Source organism: Ammospiza caudacuta, chromosome 1 (assembly GCF_027887145.1).
Source record: "Ammospiza caudacuta isolate bAmmCau1 chromosome 1, bAmmCau1.pri, whole genome shotgun sequence".
Taxonomy (NCBI): domain Eukaryota; kingdom Metazoa; phylum Chordata; class Aves; order Passeriformes; family Passerellidae; genus Ammospiza; species Ammospiza caudacuta.
In genome coordinates, this window is record NC_080593.1 from 32,799,583 (window position 1) to 32,820,101 (window position 20,519).

Sequence of the window (20,519 nt, forward strand, 5' to 3'; positions counted from 1 at the left end):
GCACTGAGCTGCCTGCATCACTCCTAGCACAGTCAACTCCTTTTGGGGTAACTAGATTTATCCCTTGACATTTAAGGCAGAAGGCCACTCTGGAACTTAATTTGAGCACAGATGGGATAATCAGGTTGAATATCTCCTTGTAGTTGCAGTGGAAATACAATTAGAAATCTTACATTTATCTGTAGAGTTACCCAAAAAGCATTTTCCATTTGGCACAAAACAGCAACCTGGGAAGACTCAATTTCATCTTGTCAGCTTTGTTATTTCAATTAAGCACACAAAACTGTTGCACATACCAAGACAGATTAAAAGACTCAACTCAAAGGTGCTTGTAGATAGAAGAGACATTTAGGAATGTAATATGGCCATATTTTTATGCTAGACTTGATTCTCACTTACATGGAACACACATGTTTTTTCAGATGACCAGAATGTGGCCTCTAATAGTACTGTATTACTCATATTCCCATGAGACCTTCCAGCAGAAGGAAAGCAAAACTCAAGTATTTTCTGAAATTTTGTATAAAGCGCGCTTGGAACCAAGAGTTTCGTTTTTCAATATTGTCCCTTAGGATCCAAAGGCCACTACATACTGACAAGTTTTTGTATGTTGTACCTTGAACTGAGCTTCTGGAGGTCCAGTGATGATAACCATTCTCAGCTTAGCATCTGGTCCTTCAGCAGGGGCAATCTGGAATGGATAAACATAGCTATTGGTAGCTGTCTTTTGAAGGAATAGTTTAAAGCCACCCCCTCCCCATTTCAGTCTCACATTCTGTTCAGGAGTGAAAAATTATTTGTTACAGCAGCAGCATCACACTTCAGTCATGATGGGTTTGCTCTCTTTAAAGTGCATTAATTAGCTGTAATGAAATATGGAGAAACTGGCTAAACCACCATGAGCAAATTTACTCCTGAAAATTAAAGACACAGCTACTCGTCCACACATGGCAGAATCCCACACGGCGTTTTCATGTGGCTATGAGTGATGTAAGACATGTAGCCTTCAAAAAGACAAATCTGGTTAATAAACTGAGATTCTCATCCCTACACACTAGCTTGAATAGTCTTTCTAACAAGTTTTGCTCATTAGCAAAAGCTCTCATCCATTCCCCTGAGAACAGAGGATCACTTTACTGTTGTAACTAATCAGATCCAAAACATTCCTCCATACTGGACAATGTGTGACCCAAATAAAAATTAAGCTCCACCAGAGCTGAGACAGAGATGCCTGTAGGGTCTTTAGCAGTTGATGTCACCACAACAGTAAGATTTCTGTGGGTGTTTTTCTCAGACTCCAGTGGCATTGAATAATTCAAGCTAGCCTCTGACATTCCAAATGAATCTTTTGTTTATCACAACTGACATTTCCATTGTTGCATCTAGTATTACATAGCTGCTGTTGAATGAGCAATATATTAAACACTACAGAATTTCATCTCAGCTGTTGGCATAGGGATGTTATTCATATTTAACAGCTGTAGTTTATTTCAGACAAATTACCAGTCACCAGGCATCATTTTCACTAAAGAATTTTGCTAAGGAAAGTTTGTAACATTATTCATATTATACCCTAAGATGGAGAAGGCATTACATACCAGTTATCTAGTTTGCATATCTATTTTTCATTATTTATGAATTCCAATTGGATAGATCTAAAAATACACATTAATTTTAAAGCAGTACATTTATATGTCATGATGTTGTAAGAACAAGCACAGACTAAATCCATTCATTCTTTGGAAAAAGTATTTTAGAGGAGCAAAATTTCAGGGCACATTTAGAGACAGCTGACTGAACAGAGCTCAGCCTGACAAGTGTCATTTGTGTAAAGTGGACAGGTTTGTCTCAGCCACCTCTAGTTTTCTTAAACACCAGCACCTTCATTAAAATTTTAGGAAAAACATTTTCCATCAAACCTTCATTACATCCTATGTGTGTCTAAATGTTCAGGAACATATCTTGCTTTGATTTTATCCTAGAATATTCTGTTCTCAGAAGCTGGGGTAAAACATGGCTGAGGGCTGCAAAAGAAACATATACCAACTAACATTTCAATGTCTGAAGAGGTAATCTAAGACAATTCTGTATTAATTTTTCTGTCTGCCTTTGGAAAAAGTATTTATATACATACAAATACTATACAAGTGGTGAATTTAACTTCTGAGATTAAACAACTTTTCATTCCTAACCAGAAAACAATCTTTTATATGCCAAAAGCCACAAACTGACAACTCGATACACCCAAACCCAGCTTTCATCAGGAAGGGCTGCCCTGCAAGCAATTTTTAACCAAGGAGATGACAATTGTCATCAACAGGTCCCAGCAGCACAGGGTGGGCAACAGACAACTCAAATCTCTTTTGCTGGCTCTTCTGCTGAATAATTGAGTCTGGAGTCCCACAGTGAGCCTGCACTGCCAAGCAGCACTGGGACACAACCTGAGCTCAGCAAGAGCCATGTTCACCTCTGAGGTGACAGCCTGGACACTGCAGCGTCATACAGAACCCCAGTGCATCTGGGGTTTACTCTGCATCGTGGGTTGGGAGTTTCACCAGATCTACAAAGCTCAGCACGAGCACAGAGGAGATGCAGGAGGATGTGAAAGGCTTTCAGCTGTACCAAGCTACAGCACAACTCAAAACAAGCATTATGCACAGACTGACTTCCTCCACAAAGTATGGTTACTGCAGTTGGGCAAGTTAGAAGTTACTCAGGCAGCACTCCCTCCAACTCTTAGCTAAAAGCACAGATTCCTTGATTCACAATTTATCATTTCCTTCCAAAGTTATGACAGAGGGCAAGTTGAAGTGGTCCCATTTCAACATGAGGGAAGTTTAGAAGTTTTGAATAATTTACCAGTTGCCATATTTGATACTTTCACATAGAAGCAAGCCTGATGCTCCACATTGTTCTGCCAGCTTACAGGTTAAGTTGCATTATTTTAGTAGATAAGTACACATGCAGCATCCCAATTTTGCAAGCATACCCTGAATCTGTGTACTTTGGTTAAGATTTAATCATGTTTTCACAAAAAAAAATATCTTTACTTTATTCCTACTGAAGGAAAAAAAGACCAGAGCTTGAGAAAACTTTTATCTGAATTTAAATTAAGACAGAAATGTTAAATGCATGGGGTAGAGGGGTGCCAGCCAGTAGAGGAAGCCTGAGGCCACTGTTAGCCAGATGCATGAGAAATACTGGAAATTCCCTTTCCACTAAACTCTCTTCCAAGGACCAACTGAAGAACTAGTTTGGACGGGTTCTTGGAGGTCCAGGTTGTTTCACATTTCTCTCTCCACCTAGCTGCACCTTCCATAAACTTTAGATACAAGCTGCAGGAATGGAGAGGAGAAGAGGAAATACATATGATGCATCACAGCCCCACGCAAGACAGATTTGATAAAGAAATATTGACACCTACCACTTTCTCTTGTTTCATTTTCCCCCTAAAAATATGGTTATTAGTGCTCAATTAATGTAAACCAACTGGGTAGTATAACTATTTAACATTCTGCTCAAAAAAGGATGGACTTGGGCAGTGTGTCATTGGTTGACTGGCCAGTAAATAGATCAGCACTAAGCAAACCACACAAGACTCATTCATCAGGGTTCCCCAATTATTTTGCTCTGTATACTTAGATGAGCACCTTCCAAGCCAAGCTCAGCTTCACCAAGTTCAACTCAGCATAGCCAGCTCCTGCCCTGTGCCCCAGACTTTTGGCAGATCCCTGCCATAGCACTCACTAAACACATCACTCCTCTGAAACAAAAATAAAGAGGGCTGAGAGAAAAGCATTTGTTTTATCTGTGCAGTAAAATGCCCATCTAACAGCATACTAAAGCTACATGCTTCTGTTCTCTAAACTTTTCTTTTTTTTTTAATTTAGGCCAAAACATTATCATTACAGCATAAAACAGCAGAAAATATTATTTGTAAGAAAAAAGTGCTCAAGCATTTAGAGTAGATCTTTGTGGTTACAAGGGCATTAGTGGCCAAAAGCCAGGGCTTTCCTACAACTGCAGCTGGTACTAACTAACCTCTGTAGACAGCCAAGAAAGATTTGACCAAAATGACTAAAACTCAAGTTTCTATTAGAGGTCAGCCTCTGCAGACAATCCTGTTCTTGGCTACACTGAGGTGGTCGATACACAAACAGCTGGATGTTAAACCTAATAACAAGAAGGTAAATGTGCTGTTTGAGGACTGACTGGCCCCAGGAGGTTGGAGCAGCACATGGGTGAAGTTCCACCACCAACAATTCAGCATGGAGCCATTTGAGCTTGACAGCCCAGGCCAATCCATTTGGCACAGACCAGGGGCTGCCACGAGGGTAGGGACTTCTACTGGGCTGCTGTGTTTAGGAGGGGAATTTATCCCACCAATTTTCACTTTACCTAAAGCAAGGAGAAAGCCTTTAACCACCGCATCATTAAGGCACAAGTCTGTTTCTAAGACCACCAAAGTAGTTTTCTTTGCAGCTTATATTTCACACCTCAGGAGACGTCTGAAAACATGCTTCTAATTATCTTGTCTCAGGGAAGATTAAAAGATGATTTATAAACAAATGTACTATTTATCACATCATATTCTAAGCATGGAGTGGGGGAGGATGTTCAGGAAAGCACTGCTTGTGCAAACTTGCTGAAAGTGTCACGTAGAATAGGCAGAAAGTTATAGCTGGTGTAATAATACCTTAATAGATGCGCCTGCGAAACGAGAAAGTTGTTTGATGTGCTGTCCCTGCTTGCCAATAATAGCTCCAACTGCCAAGGCTGGGATGAACAGATGAACAGTTTCAGACTCGGGCTGTTGCTGTGGGGAAGAAGCAAAAATGCAGTGAATGTTTTTGAACATTATGAATCAGATTGACAGGAAAATGGGTACAGAACAGGCATGCATGGAAATGAGGGGGAAATAAGATTTCCCCCTGTGATGTCTGAGTATTAAGGGTCTGGCTTTTTTGGGAAATCACAAAATCCACAGAACAAGAAAACCAGTTTGAGCCAAAAGAGGATTCTTTCGTCTTGTATAAAATACTCACAATTTTAATGCATAGAACTTTAAAAAAACAATTGAGGAGCTGTTTCTTTGTGAGGCTTTCGCTCTTACCTGTAGCTGTCTGGATTCTCTTCCACGTGCCAGACCCTGCAGATGAGGCTACTACAAGCAGAAAGAGGCTACTACAGCCTGAGCAGCAAACTCTTTCTAGTTTCCCAGTTAAATTTTTAATTTTAGATTGTGCTGAGAGCAGTACAAAAAGCCTCAGAGTTACATATATGCTACAATTTCCTTTGTGTGGGAGTGATCTGGAATGATAGCCAGCTTGAAATCTGCCAGTGATTCCTCCTGTGTAACATTATGCAACAGTTGGAGCCCTGGCAGCATTCCTCACACAGGCTAGTAAATTAAACACCATGTTTCTGAAAAGTGAGAGGACCCCAGCATTGCACCCACTGGATATCAGGCATCACTGCATCTTCCTGTTGCTTCCAAGCAGACACCCCAGCTGGAGAGCATGACACAATGCTCGAGATCCTCTCTACGTGCTGCAGAGCAATGATCAAGCTACAGGGGTGCATCTGCCACAGTAACTCACAGCTCTGTTAGCAGCCCCAGAAGAGCCTGTCTCAGGAAGGGAGCACCATCAAGCACACACCATGCTACTGGACCATTGATCCATCCACTTGCATCAGGGCTACCCCTAAAAAGCATTTCACACAAGCCTCTCTTTGAACTAGGAGGTATTTAAGACAATACACAGCTCTCCTTCTAAAGTTTTTCTTCCTCTGTGTATCCCTCTCGTATTTTTGAAATTTGTTTTGCTCATCCTCACTAAGACAAGCCAACAAGCCCTTTTTGTGCAGAGGTATTTTGAGACAATGCAGACAATCCTTGTCCTTGCTTTTTCAGTGCCCACCATGCACTGAGCCCCAGCAAGCAGAGCACATGGGACCAACCAAGCTCGTTGAGCTTTGCTCAGCTCTGTATTTTGATAGGGGTACAGGCACATAGAGAAGCTCACCTAAGCAGCTTTTTCCATGATATTTTCAGAAAAAGCCCCACACTGCTATATGCAACACAAAGCAAAAAGCAGATGCAATCCTAAAAGCAACACCCCCAGCTTATTTTTAAATTTCAGTAACTCCTTTCAAGGTTAAGTCTTTCAAGGCAAAGTCCCACTGCACTAACCATAAACAAATCTGAACAAAATGCTCGTTTCCAAGTTTTACTGCTTCATTTTCAGTAAACACAAGTCAACTGTAACCTCAGGGGATACAAATTCCAGGCACAGCTCCACATACCAGGTGAAGAAACCCCAAAATAGGATATTGGGAACAGAAACACTTGAGGCAATTGCAGCAGTTGCACAGTTTACCCTGTGTTTTCACACATACAAGGCATTAGGATTCAGAGGCATTTCATGCTGGTTTGAATCCACATGGATGCAGCCCTCCACTCCCAGCCTCCCCACTGCCTTGCATGCTTTGAGGCCAGCAGCTTTGCAAATCCAGCTGGTTTTTAAGGCAGGCAGTAAGTCCCTGACCCAAATAACCAGAGCAACACACAAGTGGCAGTCTGTGACCAAGGGAGGAAGAAACAACAATTAGAGAATGGGAAAAAGTGGGAGCACCTCTTTTAATCTGCCTCCAGATCAATTTAAAATGATCTCAAAACTACACCCTAAAACTACATATTTGTAATGAAAGATACAGCCACTTCAGTATATACTTATATATATAGTTTCCAGAAGATTACTCATTCTTCTCCTATTATTACAAACATCCTGAGTGTTGTCATAGTAAGTCCTTTTACATGTTCACTGTGAATCCAGCAAGATTTCCAGCAATTTGGAAATGCTACTGTAGGTACTCACTTGATCTTAGCGCTTCAAAAAACTCTTTCTAAATGGTTGCAAGTTCATGAAGCATTTAGGTTTTTCCAGTTTTGTTGCAAGGACCCATTGCACTGAGTGTAGAGGCAACCCCTCCTTCCAGTCCTGACAGCTTATCCACCCCCTTGCTCGCTCTTCTTCTTCTTGACCCCTACATTCAATTGTCCACACATACTTCAGCTCCTGCAGAAATCCACTGCTGAAATTTTCCTGCCACATGCTTCTCCAGCCAGCCTCTTCCAGCTAATTACTACAACACTGCAGCAAAGCAAACGTGTAACTTGACTTGGTTTTCAAGAATTTACACAGCTTCTACCTAAACCCACCTCCAGACACATTTCTGTACCATAGAAACAAATCAAACTTCATTATTTTTGTTTGCATATATTTCCTGCCTTCCCTCTGTTGCCCATCTGCCTGCTGAGCAGTTCTCCCCTCTCCTTCCCAAAGCTTGGTTTCAAGCCACTTTCTTGGCTGGATTCAATCCACCACTGAAATTCCTTTTTGTTGCCTCACCCTCAAACACAAAACGTGGGCAGCAAAGGCAACAGAAGACAAAAGATGTACCTGTGCCTTTCTAACTGTGCAATCACCTCACTGTAGCACCTTCCTCCCATCCTTCCTCATAGTTTTGACGTTTTGATACATTTCAACTTATTTTATCGTAAAGGACATTTTTTCAAAAGTCCTTTTCTGTGAGTTACTGATGTTCTTTAATAGAAAACTTGCATTTTGCTGTAATAATGATACATGTTTAAGGAATAGTGGAGAATCTGTCAATATTCAGCAGTTCAAACATTGGAATTTTTTAAATTCTTGTTTGGAGCACCACATTGGCATATATATGTAACCAAATTCATCTCCAGTATAGCATCACGCAAGATTTAGAGAAATTATGTTATACACACTGATTTTTAACCACTCAAAAACCATATTCCTCTTTCTTTTTTTCTTCTGGCAGAAATCAAGTCTAACGTTAACACTTTTGAGAGTATCACAACACCAAGTTCAAATTACTATCTGTCCATCTCCTTACCCACAATAATTTTTAAATCCTTTTGTATTTACTGGAAACCTAGCCTGCAAAAGAAACACATCAAAACCTAATGCAATGACTACACCACCCATCAATCTTACAGATGCTTCTGGGGATCTCAGGATGGAACAAAATCAGCTATAATTTAATCTTACCCATGCCATGCCACATAAGTCATAGAGCTTTCCAGGAACTCCTAACATGAGTTATAGCAGAAATAGATTCCTAGACCTTAAACATATGTTAGAAGCACTAAATTTAGGGAACTGATTTCCCACTCTGTGAAATCTGAGCTTCAACGTTCACTCCCTTATAGCCAAGTCTGCTTAAATATATACTTACAATTTAAAAGCCAAAATATGTATGTATATATATTTTTTGACAAGAGTAAGGTCTCCTGGACAATTTTCTCTTCTTCCCCATTCAGTTTATTTTTTCCCCCTACATAAGGAAATATTTTATTCAAAGTCAGCCCAGCCCTGGGAACAGACAGGAATGCAGAAAGTAAATCTTTTAGAGTAGCAGCCTAGGTTCACCAAGATTTGTAGTCTATCCATCCACCCTAATTTGCAAGGAGCCCTCTGCAGTATCTGTGATGCACAGACCACCTCTTCTGCCTCAGCAATATTTGCAGTATGGGCTCATGGCTAGTCCACCCAAATAAGAGAAGTTTGTCTTGTGTAGCTGTGGCACACAGACCACTGAGATATTCACTTCTATGGAGAATCTAGGTTGTTTTGGGGTTCTGTGGCTTTGTGTTTTAAGAGAAGAGCTCCAGAAACCAAGATTCTTAGATATACAAAACAGATTCTTCAAAAGCATGGTGAACAGAAACAATTAGTTCAATTCATAAATAGCAGAAAGTACTTGCTTTGTTTCTGCAAAAATCAGTGTGCTTTAGTCGCAAAACAGGGTTGATAAGGAATTTTTGTCTATATCCAGCACATTGAACTAATGAAAACAATTTTAAATGCTGTTTTGTTCATTAATTGGATTCCAATTTCCATCCAAATGTTGCCTGATGAAAATCAGAAGTTAAAATTAATCAAGAAAATAAGAAAAGCATCATTCATCATTGTTAACAGAAAAAGGAAAATATACATTACCCAAAGCAAATGTGAAATTGCATACTTGTATAAATAGACATATTCAGTGTAAGCAAAGGTACAGACTACTCTAAGGCTTTCAGAAAGATAACTAAAGTACACATATAAAATTCAATAAGTCAACTTAAATCAGATTTCCTGCTTGCTCATTTAAATCATGATTGAAAATGGTGATCTAACACAGAGATGGAAATTAATCTACCCCACTGGATGACACTGAGCAACTGCTGCAGCAGACTATTAGCTCTGACTTTTTACACTAACACAACTCTTTCCTGGAGCAGCTTGGATACACCTCCCTCCACACCTCCTGCAAGTCCCTGAGCTCCAGCCATCTGTCCCTAGCCCAACAGTCCATACCAACTATTTATCTTCTTTTTTTGATATTTCCCTTTTAAATTCCCACCATCACCATCCAAGACAAACTGATCTGTTGGTAAATCATGTAACTCCTGGCTGGTTCCCCATTACTCTGGGCTCACCTGGAGTCCCTGCACTGCATGTAGCATCAGGATTATCCCCTTCACTCCAGCCAGACCCTGCAGCCCTACAGGAGATTGTTCCTTCTGCTGCCAACCCTAGCACATTAACTCTTAGGAAACTGGCTTAGCACAGCCATCATTTCCTGGTTTCCAGAGTTTCAGCAGGAGTGAGGTTCTTCCTCTCCTTGGGATATTGCCACCAGTCCTTCAGCATGAGGGCTACTGCTGCACACCAGAGCTAGAAGCTGAGGAGTCCCAGCCAAGAAAATTCGCAGATTCACTCCTCTTTCTGCAATTCTTGCCTGCAGGGTTAGAAAGATTTGTAGAGACCATCTGCCCTTAGGCTAAGGTTGTTATAACTTTTCTCTGCCAACTCCTGGTGCATCAATCCTACAAACTGCAGAAAGTCACACAGGAGGAGAGATTTTCCCTTACCTGTTAGATTGTCAGAAGGAAAAGAATTGCTCCTCATCTCACACTTGTGTAACAGAGCCATAGCACAGTCAGGCAAGAATGAAAACTCAGGAAAAGTAAGCTATGACCCTCCAGAATAGAGGGGTGATAGGTAAAAAAGCAGGTCCCAAGTCACTACAGCTGAGGGAATGGACATCCTATTTGAAAAATGGCATTTGAAAAACAAAGAACAACAGATAACAACAAATAATACACAGAAAAGCCAACAGAGATTTGCCTCCTCAGTTCTTCCCCAAGACGACCCCTCCTCGCTTGATTTTGGCTGATGATGCTGCTAGGTCAGTCCACAGCTCCCTCAGTCAGCATGAGTCAGGGCTCATAAGGGGGTATGTTTGTTATTTATGTCCCTCAAGTTAATTTGAGCATTAATCTCAGTCTTTTTCTGCAAGCCTGCCAACAGTACAAAATTTTTTCCAGTCATGTGCGTAAGTGTCTCCATAGACCCCTTGCTCCATCAAATGCATGTGGTTGGTAAATCCTTGGCAACATTTGGGATGAGGCTGTAAATCTTTTAAAATATTGTACCCACTGAAGTGAATAGACTTTTAAGCCAGACATGAATGGGAGAAGAATCAGATCTTTCTGGTTCCTAAGCTTGTTATGTTTCATGTTGCAAATAAATTACCTTAGCACGAGACATTTATTTTAAGTCACAAAGTCATGTTATCCATTTTAAGTCAGCATCAGGATTTTTAGTTATGAAGGCAATAATTAAGAACTGTTGTAAGACTGCATGGAGCTACCATTTAGCCTAGTGAGATACTGGTGTTGTTTTTTGTTTTTTTTTTTTTTTTTTTTTTTTTTTACATAGTAAACAAATCCACTTGGCAGAAGTCAATTAATACAGACAGTAAGTGACTACATTAAAAAGTTCCTTTTTTTGCTTTTCTATCCTCTTCCCAAAAACCATGATTACCAAGACAAGGCAGATTTGCAGACAGCTCATTCAGATTTCAGAATACCCTGAGTTTGTCAGGAAGTGAGGTATCATATTATTCAAACCCTGTACCAGATCCAAAGCCAAAATTTAAACCATGTTTTTGCAATGTACTGTGAAGAATTATCCTGGCCCACAGCTACATTACATGCTCTTATTTATTCAGTAATGAAAACTTGCAGCAAGGGGAAATGAACATTTAGCCAAGTATCCTTGAAGACATTCTAGTTGGATTCAATACAATGATAAGAAATAAGCTTGAGATGATGGTGAAGAAATCCTAGAGTATTCATTTTGCAATACTAGTGCTAAAACTTTAAGCCTTCATTGGAAACAAGGGGCTCATTAAGGAAAACAAAGTTTTAGCAGATAGGTCTAACATGATCCACAGTTTCATAACATCCTTGCAGATACCTTGTGGCACCATCATGTACAATCACTGAGCTGAAGCGCTGCTGCCAGCACAAATCAACAAACTGCAGCCTGAACTCTCTGCACCCTCCAAGCTTTTTAGGTCTACTTCAAACAGATTTAGGTCCATGCTGAGAGTCTAAAGCTTTCTGCCACACTCACTGCCTGAAAATCCAGGATCACACTCAGAAGGATTCTGCATTGCTGAATTCAGTCAGTCAAGCAGTAGCAAAACAATTTAAAGGAAGCAATGCCTATTTTTCACTTTGATTTGCACATTAAAGCACTGCTCATATTGCCATGCATGAACTGCCCAGCCACCCTCCAGCCAGGGTTCCACCTTCCCATGAGCCCCAGGTGAATCCAAGATGCTCCCCTTTAGTGCAAATGCTGCATTATGTGAGAAACACTCATGTCACTAGATGAACCAAGGGCATGACCCTTTCTGGGACACACAGCCCATGGAAAGGTCATGCAGCCCTACCTCTTTCCCCCCTACAATCAGCCTCAGAAATTATGTGTGAGTGTCCTCTGTCCATCTAGCTGAGCTGGTCCTCTCCTCTGGGTTGAAAATCTAAGAATGACCCACCCTGTCTACATTTCCATTTTGGAGACTACCACATTTCAACACCTGAAACTCAAAGATAGCTGTTCTTACACAGTGGTCAGTACCTTAAGTGAGATGCCACTGGAATAATTTCACTTAGTACTACTCATTCCACTTCTTGGCTCTCAAATTTACTACTTTTCATCATGATTGTCTCTGAACTGAGGATCTTCTTGGACTACTAGAAGTCACTAAAAGAACCACACATAGAAGTTTTTCCAACATGACAGCCTAGCTAGCAACAAGGGAGTACAAATCACGGAAGCAGAGAAGGAACATTTTCTGGCAGGCTGATTATAAGGCAATTTACAAGCAGGAACAGGTTTGACATATTTCTGAACATGGCATGAACTTTTTGTTTTTGCAAAATCTGACTGGCCACAATGCCAAAAAAAGCAATCTGCCACCTTTTATTCAGAACAGACAGCCAAAATCAGAAATCAACATAAGGAACAGATTGTGAAACTATGTAAGCAGGAATTTTGCTGGTCATTCACAAGCAGCAAGCATAGGTATTCAGTGTTGCAACACTGTATGACCATCAAAAATTGTACGCATATAAACACTTCCACTTCAAAAATAATAGCTGTGAATCAGCAGTCATACAGACACTCAAAATCCATAGAAGTTGCCCATGAAATCAATGGCTTTGGAAGATGCAGGTACTCATCAGCTCTGGTTTATAAAGGGACTGCTCTCAGATTCCTTGACAGCTGCCAGAAAAGCAGGTTGTGTAAACACAAAGATCACTTATTTTTCCATCATGTTTAACAAACAAACCAGAGATGGAGCCAGATACAACAGAATGAGGACTTGACCTACTTTTGTTTCTGGCCTGAAGGAGCTCAGTACACCCTAGTAACAAAATATTTGGCACCTTAAGGAATTAAATTTGCCATTCAGTTTAACATCCAGAAGGTTTGGAGCCTGGTACTTAGGGCTTGAGACTCTGAGATGGTCAAGGGGAACTCCAATTAAATCTTCCCACAAGAATCTAAAAGCAGGGAACCAACACAAATTCTAATTCTCTTGTTCCAAGAGACTACAAATCTCTACAAGTATTCAAACTTGCAGCGAAGAAGAAACCATTTTTATTTTAGAAAGCATGGATGACTAGTGATGCTATTTGCATTATGACAACCTGAGAACTCTAAAAGAAGCTATTAAGAATAACTGGAGGCTTCAACACCTTGACAACCTATACCACTGACCTGCCAGATCTTGGAACATCATCGGGTGCCAGTTGCATTTTTCCTTCCCTCACTGAGGGGTTGGTCCATCTCCAGAGGCAGAATAGTCTGACTGCTCTGGACACATGTCCCTGCCAGCACAGCATGGCAGAAGCAGGAGACTTTCAACACAGTGGGAAGACCAACCATTTTCTCCATAGGGCAAAACAATCCCACAATGTTACACACCAAGAACTAAATTTTTTTAGTTGTCAAAAAAAAAAAAAGCCTCATTATGAATGTAAGAAATTAACCATCAGTAAAGGTGTATTTCAAGGCACTGAGGCTGCAATCTTCAAAAGGAGTCTAATTAGCAGGTAGATTTTTTCAGACAGTGCTGTTGTCCTACAGTGCCCTCCTCAAGATTGCATGTGCTGCACATGTATGGTTCTAATTTCACCAATGTAAAATAATTTTGTAAAAGCACTGGCAAATCCTTCTTCATCCCTCAAAACCACATCCTCTTTTGGCTGCAGGACAGCTTCTCAAAAATCATCTACTGCTTAACAAGCTGGGCAAATTAGGGCAAAGCCACTTGCAACTACACACATCATAGATGAACAGACATTACTTCCTCTGGATAGATCAAGCATAACAGTTGCACAAATTAATCCTATCAAACCCAGACATCCAAAGGAGCCCAACTTCACCAAGTAAGAGTCAAAGTACCTGGAAACATAGGACAGTTTTTCCTCTTCCTTGTGTTTCTCATCTATGCTCAGGGCATCAAATGAAGGCCCTCAATGAAGCAATTTTTCATTTTAAATTACTTTTCTTTCCTGCCAAAAGCACAACGCAGTTATTTCTTCTCTTACTTCTATTCAATATAGAGGTTGTCTTCTTTACTATTATTATTTAAGAAAATGACTGGAGAATAAAGAAGGAATCTTTCTCTTGACCACAACATCTTCTAAGGAGAAAGTTTTCCATTGGCATGTTCCTCACCTGCAACAAAAAGCTTCAAGAGATGGCAAAAAAGAATAAAGGAGAGTAACCTATCAGCCTAACTGTACAAGAGTTTTTTTGTAATCAGAAAAAGGTGGTTTGATTTCTTGGATTTGTTTACTGTATGAAATGACATCTTCTTTGTTTTTGTTGTTTTGTTGGGGTTTTTTTTCTTTAATTTTCCTGTTCCTCTCTGTCTCTTCCTAGAAGCCCATATGCATATCACATAAAAGTTCACTGTGAGGCTAGAGAAAAGGTTAGAAAGAGTGCTCCTTTTTTTGAAGGCAGAGCTTCAAGAAGCCACAACAGGTGTCCAAAAAGGCCAGCAGAGAAAGCAGTCCCACTGCAAGCAGAGGAGCATGTCTTCACTCTAGCCAACTTTCACAGGGCAGAAGTTCATGTATCTCTTCCATGACCTTACAGAAGAAGAAGAGCAGCTGGTGTGAACTTCTCTTATGGAGAAAAGCTCTCTACTTCTCACCTTACTTTGAGTTTACCTGCCAAGAGACAGAATTAATTCTACTACCCTGTTTCAGGGCATTTAAGGGCAGGATGAGGTCTCCACAGGTTATCCCTTCTTCCCCCATGCCCTTGGGATGCCAAATTTCAGATCCAGAGGCTGCAAAAGAAATGCAGTTGGATGTAAAATTAAACATGCAAAGTTCCAATTATAAAAGGAAGGGCACAACCCACTTAACCCCAGTAGGTGGGCCAGGTGTATTAATTGCATGACTGTACACAGTTGGATTTTAAGATAAGGATTTCTTGTTTGCTTGAAGCTTTAAAACCTTCAGTGTTGCACGAGAACAAAATTCTATTCTTGAGAGACAAGTATGTGCATATTCTCCCCACAGTTCAGAAGACAGAAGCAACAACTCCATCAAAACAGCTTTGAGCAGTACAACACTACATCTGAAGCAGTTTGGCTGGGATACTTGCTAAAAGTACTTTCTTTTTTTTTTTTGGTGGCAACATATCTTCTGGAAAACATAAGCATGGGTGATATTCCCTTTTGCAGAACCTTACTCTCCTCCTCACAGAAATCCCAGCACTTTGTGCAGGTGCTCAGGTCATGATATTTGTTACAAGTGACAGTGGGCAGACCAACAAAGCTCTTGGCAATCATGTCAGAGCTGCAACACACACAAGCATTTAAGTGCACAGCTAAGGAGAAAGATTTGAGGATAAACAGAAAGTGGTGGTTTTCCAGGTCCAAAGGCAGCTGGACAAGACATTGGGTACAAATAAGCACAGAAAGGCTACTGGTCCTTAATATGGTCACACAAGGGCATTGGTCAGTCAAAAAAAAGACCATTAGCTTGAGCCTATCACCAGGATCATAAGAGCAAAATCACAGCCATTTGACAGTAAAAAGAATTTTTAGCTCTTAATACTTTTAAATGTCTCAGTTAAGTCCTACTTTTCCCTCAAACCATATAGCATTGCAAAGATTCTCACATTCTGATTTGTTTGTATTTTAGGAATCCAGGAAAAAATCAAACAGATCTTGGACTTTTGCAAGAAGAGAGAGGAACGTTCAAGAACTGAAGCACAATATGCAATTCCATTGCATCCCTTTTCAGCAACTGCACAAAATGAGTGCTTTGAACAGGCAAACAGAACCTGGACTCTGCAAATAAACTACACAATTTCAATATCAAGGATTGTTGCTAGCAATAGGTAAAAATACAAGAAAATGGATGCTGCTGTGGTAATCAGACACTGTTAGCCACGTGCAAAGGCCACGTGCCCATGTGTGTGTTTGTATCTGCCACCAGACAAGTACCAAGGACAACTTGTGCCTTCCTGTGGGGGCTCCACTGCCACAACAAAGAGTAAAAGCAGCACCCAGATTATTACTGAGACACAATCTGCATCTTTTTAGATTAATTTAGCTGAGGTTTTGGTGCTGTACATCACAGTTAACCATCATGGAGCAAGGTCTCTGAGTCACATGGAAATCATTCTCCTGAATGTGACCCAGTCCAAGGAACTAAATGCAAACTAGTGTTTGATAACTGATAACATCACCATTTCCTAAGCTTGTGATACCAGAGTGTAGCTGAAGCAGCTGGAGAACAGTGTTTATGCTCTTGTCAAATGTCTTAAAGGTTTGCATGAAGAGGGATAGGATGAAGCATCACACATGTTAGCACAGCCAAACCTATTTAACTACTCAGCCTCAAGCTCCTGAGTACAGAATGTTTCAGGAACACTTGGCTCCAGCTGTGTGTATGAGCATTCAGAACTGTTGCTAAGCCCTGGCACTGTTACAAAATCCTAGATCTGTCTATGCAGGTTTTTCCTCTTTATACCCATGTTAAAAACGCAGCAGCAGGAATGTGACAGATCATTGTTTCAATAATTAAGATGACACTTCAGTTTCTTTGGGAACAAGTCCTATACAAGGTCACAACCACACCTTGTCACTTGAAAGTAGTTCATATGAACCATCAGCTCCATATGGAAACCCTGCTGCAAACTCCCAAACTCATCCACCTGATTCTTCTGACCCAAGGGAGAGCCCCAGGCAAGTCCATCCCCACAATGAGGTGAAGAAAAGGTCCATACACAGATTTTGCAATAAAAGCTTCAAACCCACCCTCAGACACAGCACAGGGGTGTCCCAAGGCTCTCTGTACAGCTTTAAGCACAGACTTCAGACACCTGGATGCCAAGTGATGCTGTAGCTGAGACTGCTGGGGAGCACACCTTACAGGAGACAGGGAAGAGGCAGCCCTGAGCAGAAGGCAAAACTTGCACTACACACAAATAAGCAGGGCAGCAGCAGGATACACTTCTTTAGACCCTGATGCCAGCAGTGTTTTCAGAAAGGATTTCCACTTTCCTGAAAGGGATATCTTCAATATCCACTAATCCCTGCTCCCAAGCATAAAAGGACATGCACTGAAAACATAGTAAAGGGACTTGGGTTGTCCAAATGCTTTTGTCAAAATAATGAACTTGGTAACAAATAGCTCATAGGTAAATGGACATAAAGTCTCCCTGGGAGTTTTCCATTAATTTTTCTTCTAAGACCTTGTTTCCCCAAAGCCTCTTTTAGACACACAGATTTTATTTTAGTTTTTAAATCCCTTATGAGTTCTCCTAGATCTCCCCCTGTGGTTACCTTTAGCCTTTCAAAATGTATCAATTTCTCCTTCAAAATATAGCCAGACTTTTTTTTTCTCTTTCTACTTGTGAATGCCTCAATAACCAATTTAATCAGTGTCTGAAAAACTGTTCTACTAGGGGAAAAAGTTAGAGGAGAGTAAAGCTCAAAAGTTACAGAAAATTAATTCATACACAAGACTTAAAAGTCTTCCAAATGGAAACTAATGCATCCATTAAAGGAATAGACTCATACTTTTTCTTGTTTTCTCTCCTCAGAGAGCAACAAGCACTCCAAGTAATTTGAGGGGCTGACTCACCTGAAGCCCACAGAGCCACCTGCTCTTTTCCAAATACCAACACATTTAGTTACAAACAGGTGAGATAATTCCCTTTGTTCATACATTTGCTTTAGAAGCCCTTAGTGTCTGACTCAGGGGCTGTATCAGTACCACCCCCAACCTCCACAAAATCTGAGTTCACCTCCCAGTCTGTAAGCTCATCCCTTCTTTCTGCATGTTAGCTGGCCACACATCTAGACTGCATGGAATGAGAGCCATTTCAGAGGAATGAGCACAAACAGAAGCAAGAGAGTTCAGACAGTGATCTGAACTTCCAGCTGCACAGTTTCTGCACAATGACATTTGTTTCTTGATGCTTTTTTCCAGATGTTGCCATTATCCTCTTTCCAGAAACCTGGATACTGCCAGAGATCTTTGCAGGCCAAAAGAGGTGCATTTGGGGGGTAAAGGTGCACTAGCAACAGAGGGACAGACAGGAGTAACCACCAAATTCAGCACTGTTTAGGTGCATATTTAAAGCAAAAGGAACCACAACAGGGGGGGAAAGTGGAAAAGAAATGAAAATAAACTGAGTGATGAACAGAACTGTGGGCTTACAATATGAATCTCAAGAATAGCAAAGTAGTCTGCAAATCTGGAGTAAAAAGACAGGAAAAGCCACACTTTTAATTACCAATATAGAAAGTTATATACTTTTAACAAACCACATCTAGTATTTAAGAAAAAACCTGAGGCAATTCATTACCAGAGATGGCATTTTCTATAATGCAGTGAAGCAGAAACCTGTATTGTTTAGTTTAGTCTGCCAATCTAATTGAAGTGCAGAAGGACTGTGAGGGAGAGAACTTGTTTGTCATAAATGGAGGCTCTGCTATTGACAGTAAAATAACTGAGTATAAACATATTTCTATTGTAGCTTTCATTGAAGCACATTTTTCTGATAAAGCCACTATTATACTCAAAATAGTTCATAATACATTCATAACACCAAAGTTGTTCATTTTTACAAACAATGCTACAAGAGAAGAATTTTTCCTGGTCCTTGCACTGACTCTCTCTTGGCTTCTTCCTCTGGGAAAAATATTTATACCACAACTACCCTTTAGTACAACATAACTTGAGTTATTTGATGGAGTTTAGTGTTTTCACGTTTCTAGTTCATGAAGAGTCTCAGCTCTCTAGATGTCACTGTTGGGCAAAGAAGGGGACCAAGTCAAACACAGCAGAGTTTGTAAAGTTCTGCCATCTACTTCTTAAGAGACTTGTTAGAATTGTTTCGAAAATTCACCTTGCATTGAGTTGCTAACAACCAGCAGCAGAGAAACAGAAAAGAGATGAAAAAACACCACCTTTTCCTTGTAATGAGGTTGTCTTTTCTTGAAAGCAAAGCACCATCTCAGCTCCAGACTGACTCTGGAGGTTTCTGGTACAACAAATCACCTTCTGCTCCATAGTAAAATTCCTCATTTATGTTTACTAATCAGCAAAGAATTTGAGTAAGATTCTGTTAAACTTTTTCATGTATTTTTTAGAGAGCAAAATGGCAAGTAAATCACAGCTTTCTGGAGACTGATCCATGCAATTTACATACTATATATTTAGCAGTATTGCATTTCAACAGGGCATTTATAAAACTGCTACATTCAAACAAACACTTTAGCTACACATAGATTCCCACTTCATGACAAGAGATAATTTCTTTTCCTTCCATACTACAAGGAATAAAACTGCAGACTAACATTGTTAATTGCCAATTCCAGCAATTTTGAAATGCTATTTTATGTGGAAGTTCTTTGTGCAATAATTCAAATTCTATATAAAATAAAATCTAACACTTTTCTAAGCAGCACTATTTTCCAGTTTCACTGAGCATTTCACTAGAAAAACAACTAATGCCTGCTCCCAACTGCAGCCACATGAAATACTTTTCAGTGTGCAAGCAGGAAGACAGACAGCATTTAGAAAAATGACAGAACACAGCTAGCAAAACAGCCTTCCAGATTTTCTGGGGGAAAAGGGCAAAAAATGCAGCATTGCAGCCATTAGTATCACCATGCACTGACCAGCCACAATCAGAGCTTCCCTTACCCCAAAAGGTGGATATGAAGCAGCAGCAGCAGCGGAGGCAACACTCACTGCGGGAGGTGGTATTCCTGAAGAAGAAGGTGGGAACAGACCCAAGGCATTCAGATTTAATCCAGGAATTAAATGTGCTTGAAGCTGCAATGGCAAAGGAGTTAAGATTTAGAGTCCTGGTTATTAACTCTAATAAAATCCCAGTTGGCATATGCTATTAACCTTTTGGGATGTTATTTTAAAAGAAAGTCATTTCCATTACCCAAAGGACTCTCATTCAAACCTGTTTCCCAGACGCATGTACAGACCAATAACATCAAAAACACATAGTAGGAAAGGCAGATGGGGATCACTTGCTACAACTTAGTCATCAAAACACATTTCAAATTTTACAGCAAGATGTTCAGATAATAGTACTATTTACTTTCAGAGTGAACAAATTTATCAGAAAAACAGTAGTTTTGTCCTTATACTAAAAAGACAGCCCTGTAGAAACAGAGAAAGATCATGTACAAAGCCCTGCTTTTCTTACACTGGGGGAACATGTATGTGACACTATTACCCCATCCTCCCTCCCTTGCAAAAGATGAAGTGAGATATCTTCAGCAATTGCTGGGAAAGGATCAGCTATAAAGCTGCATGTCCCTTGCTTGACCACACCTGAGAAAAGTGACATCGTCACGTGGTAGGAAGCATTTGTTGTCCGATACAAAACTAGTCAGCACCCCTTTCCCTTTTCCAGATTATTACTCAAAAACATGAACATGCTTTAGAAATATTTCAGCTAGAGAGACAAGTGCTGTCTCAGGCCATTAAGATAAGTCAATCACAGGACACCAAAAAACCTCAAAACTTCACCACCTCAGAAGCTACCTGAATAATCACTACAAACTAAACTCAAAACCTA

At 40.3% G+C, this 20,519-nt stretch overlaps 1 protein-coding gene across 1 annotated transcript in view; it reads right to left on the minus strand.

The window, feature by feature from the left end:
- The window catches only part of IGF2BP3 (insulin like growth factor 2 mRNA binding protein 3), a 112,348-nt gene that overhangs the window by 7,165 nt on the left and 84,664 nt on the right, over positions 1 to 20,519 (minus strand). Inside the window, exons 11-13 of the mRNA XM_058805763.1 lie at positions 19,625 to 19,756; positions 4,697 to 4,816; positions 617 to 691 (exon numbers count right to left, since the gene is read on the minus strand). Of these exons, the coding sequence (XP_058661746.1) occupies positions 617 to 691; positions 4,697 to 4,816; positions 19,625 to 19,756 (327 nt within the window). The remainder of the gene's footprint in view (positions 1 to 616; positions 692 to 4,696; positions 4,817 to 19,624; positions 19,757 to 20,519) is intronic.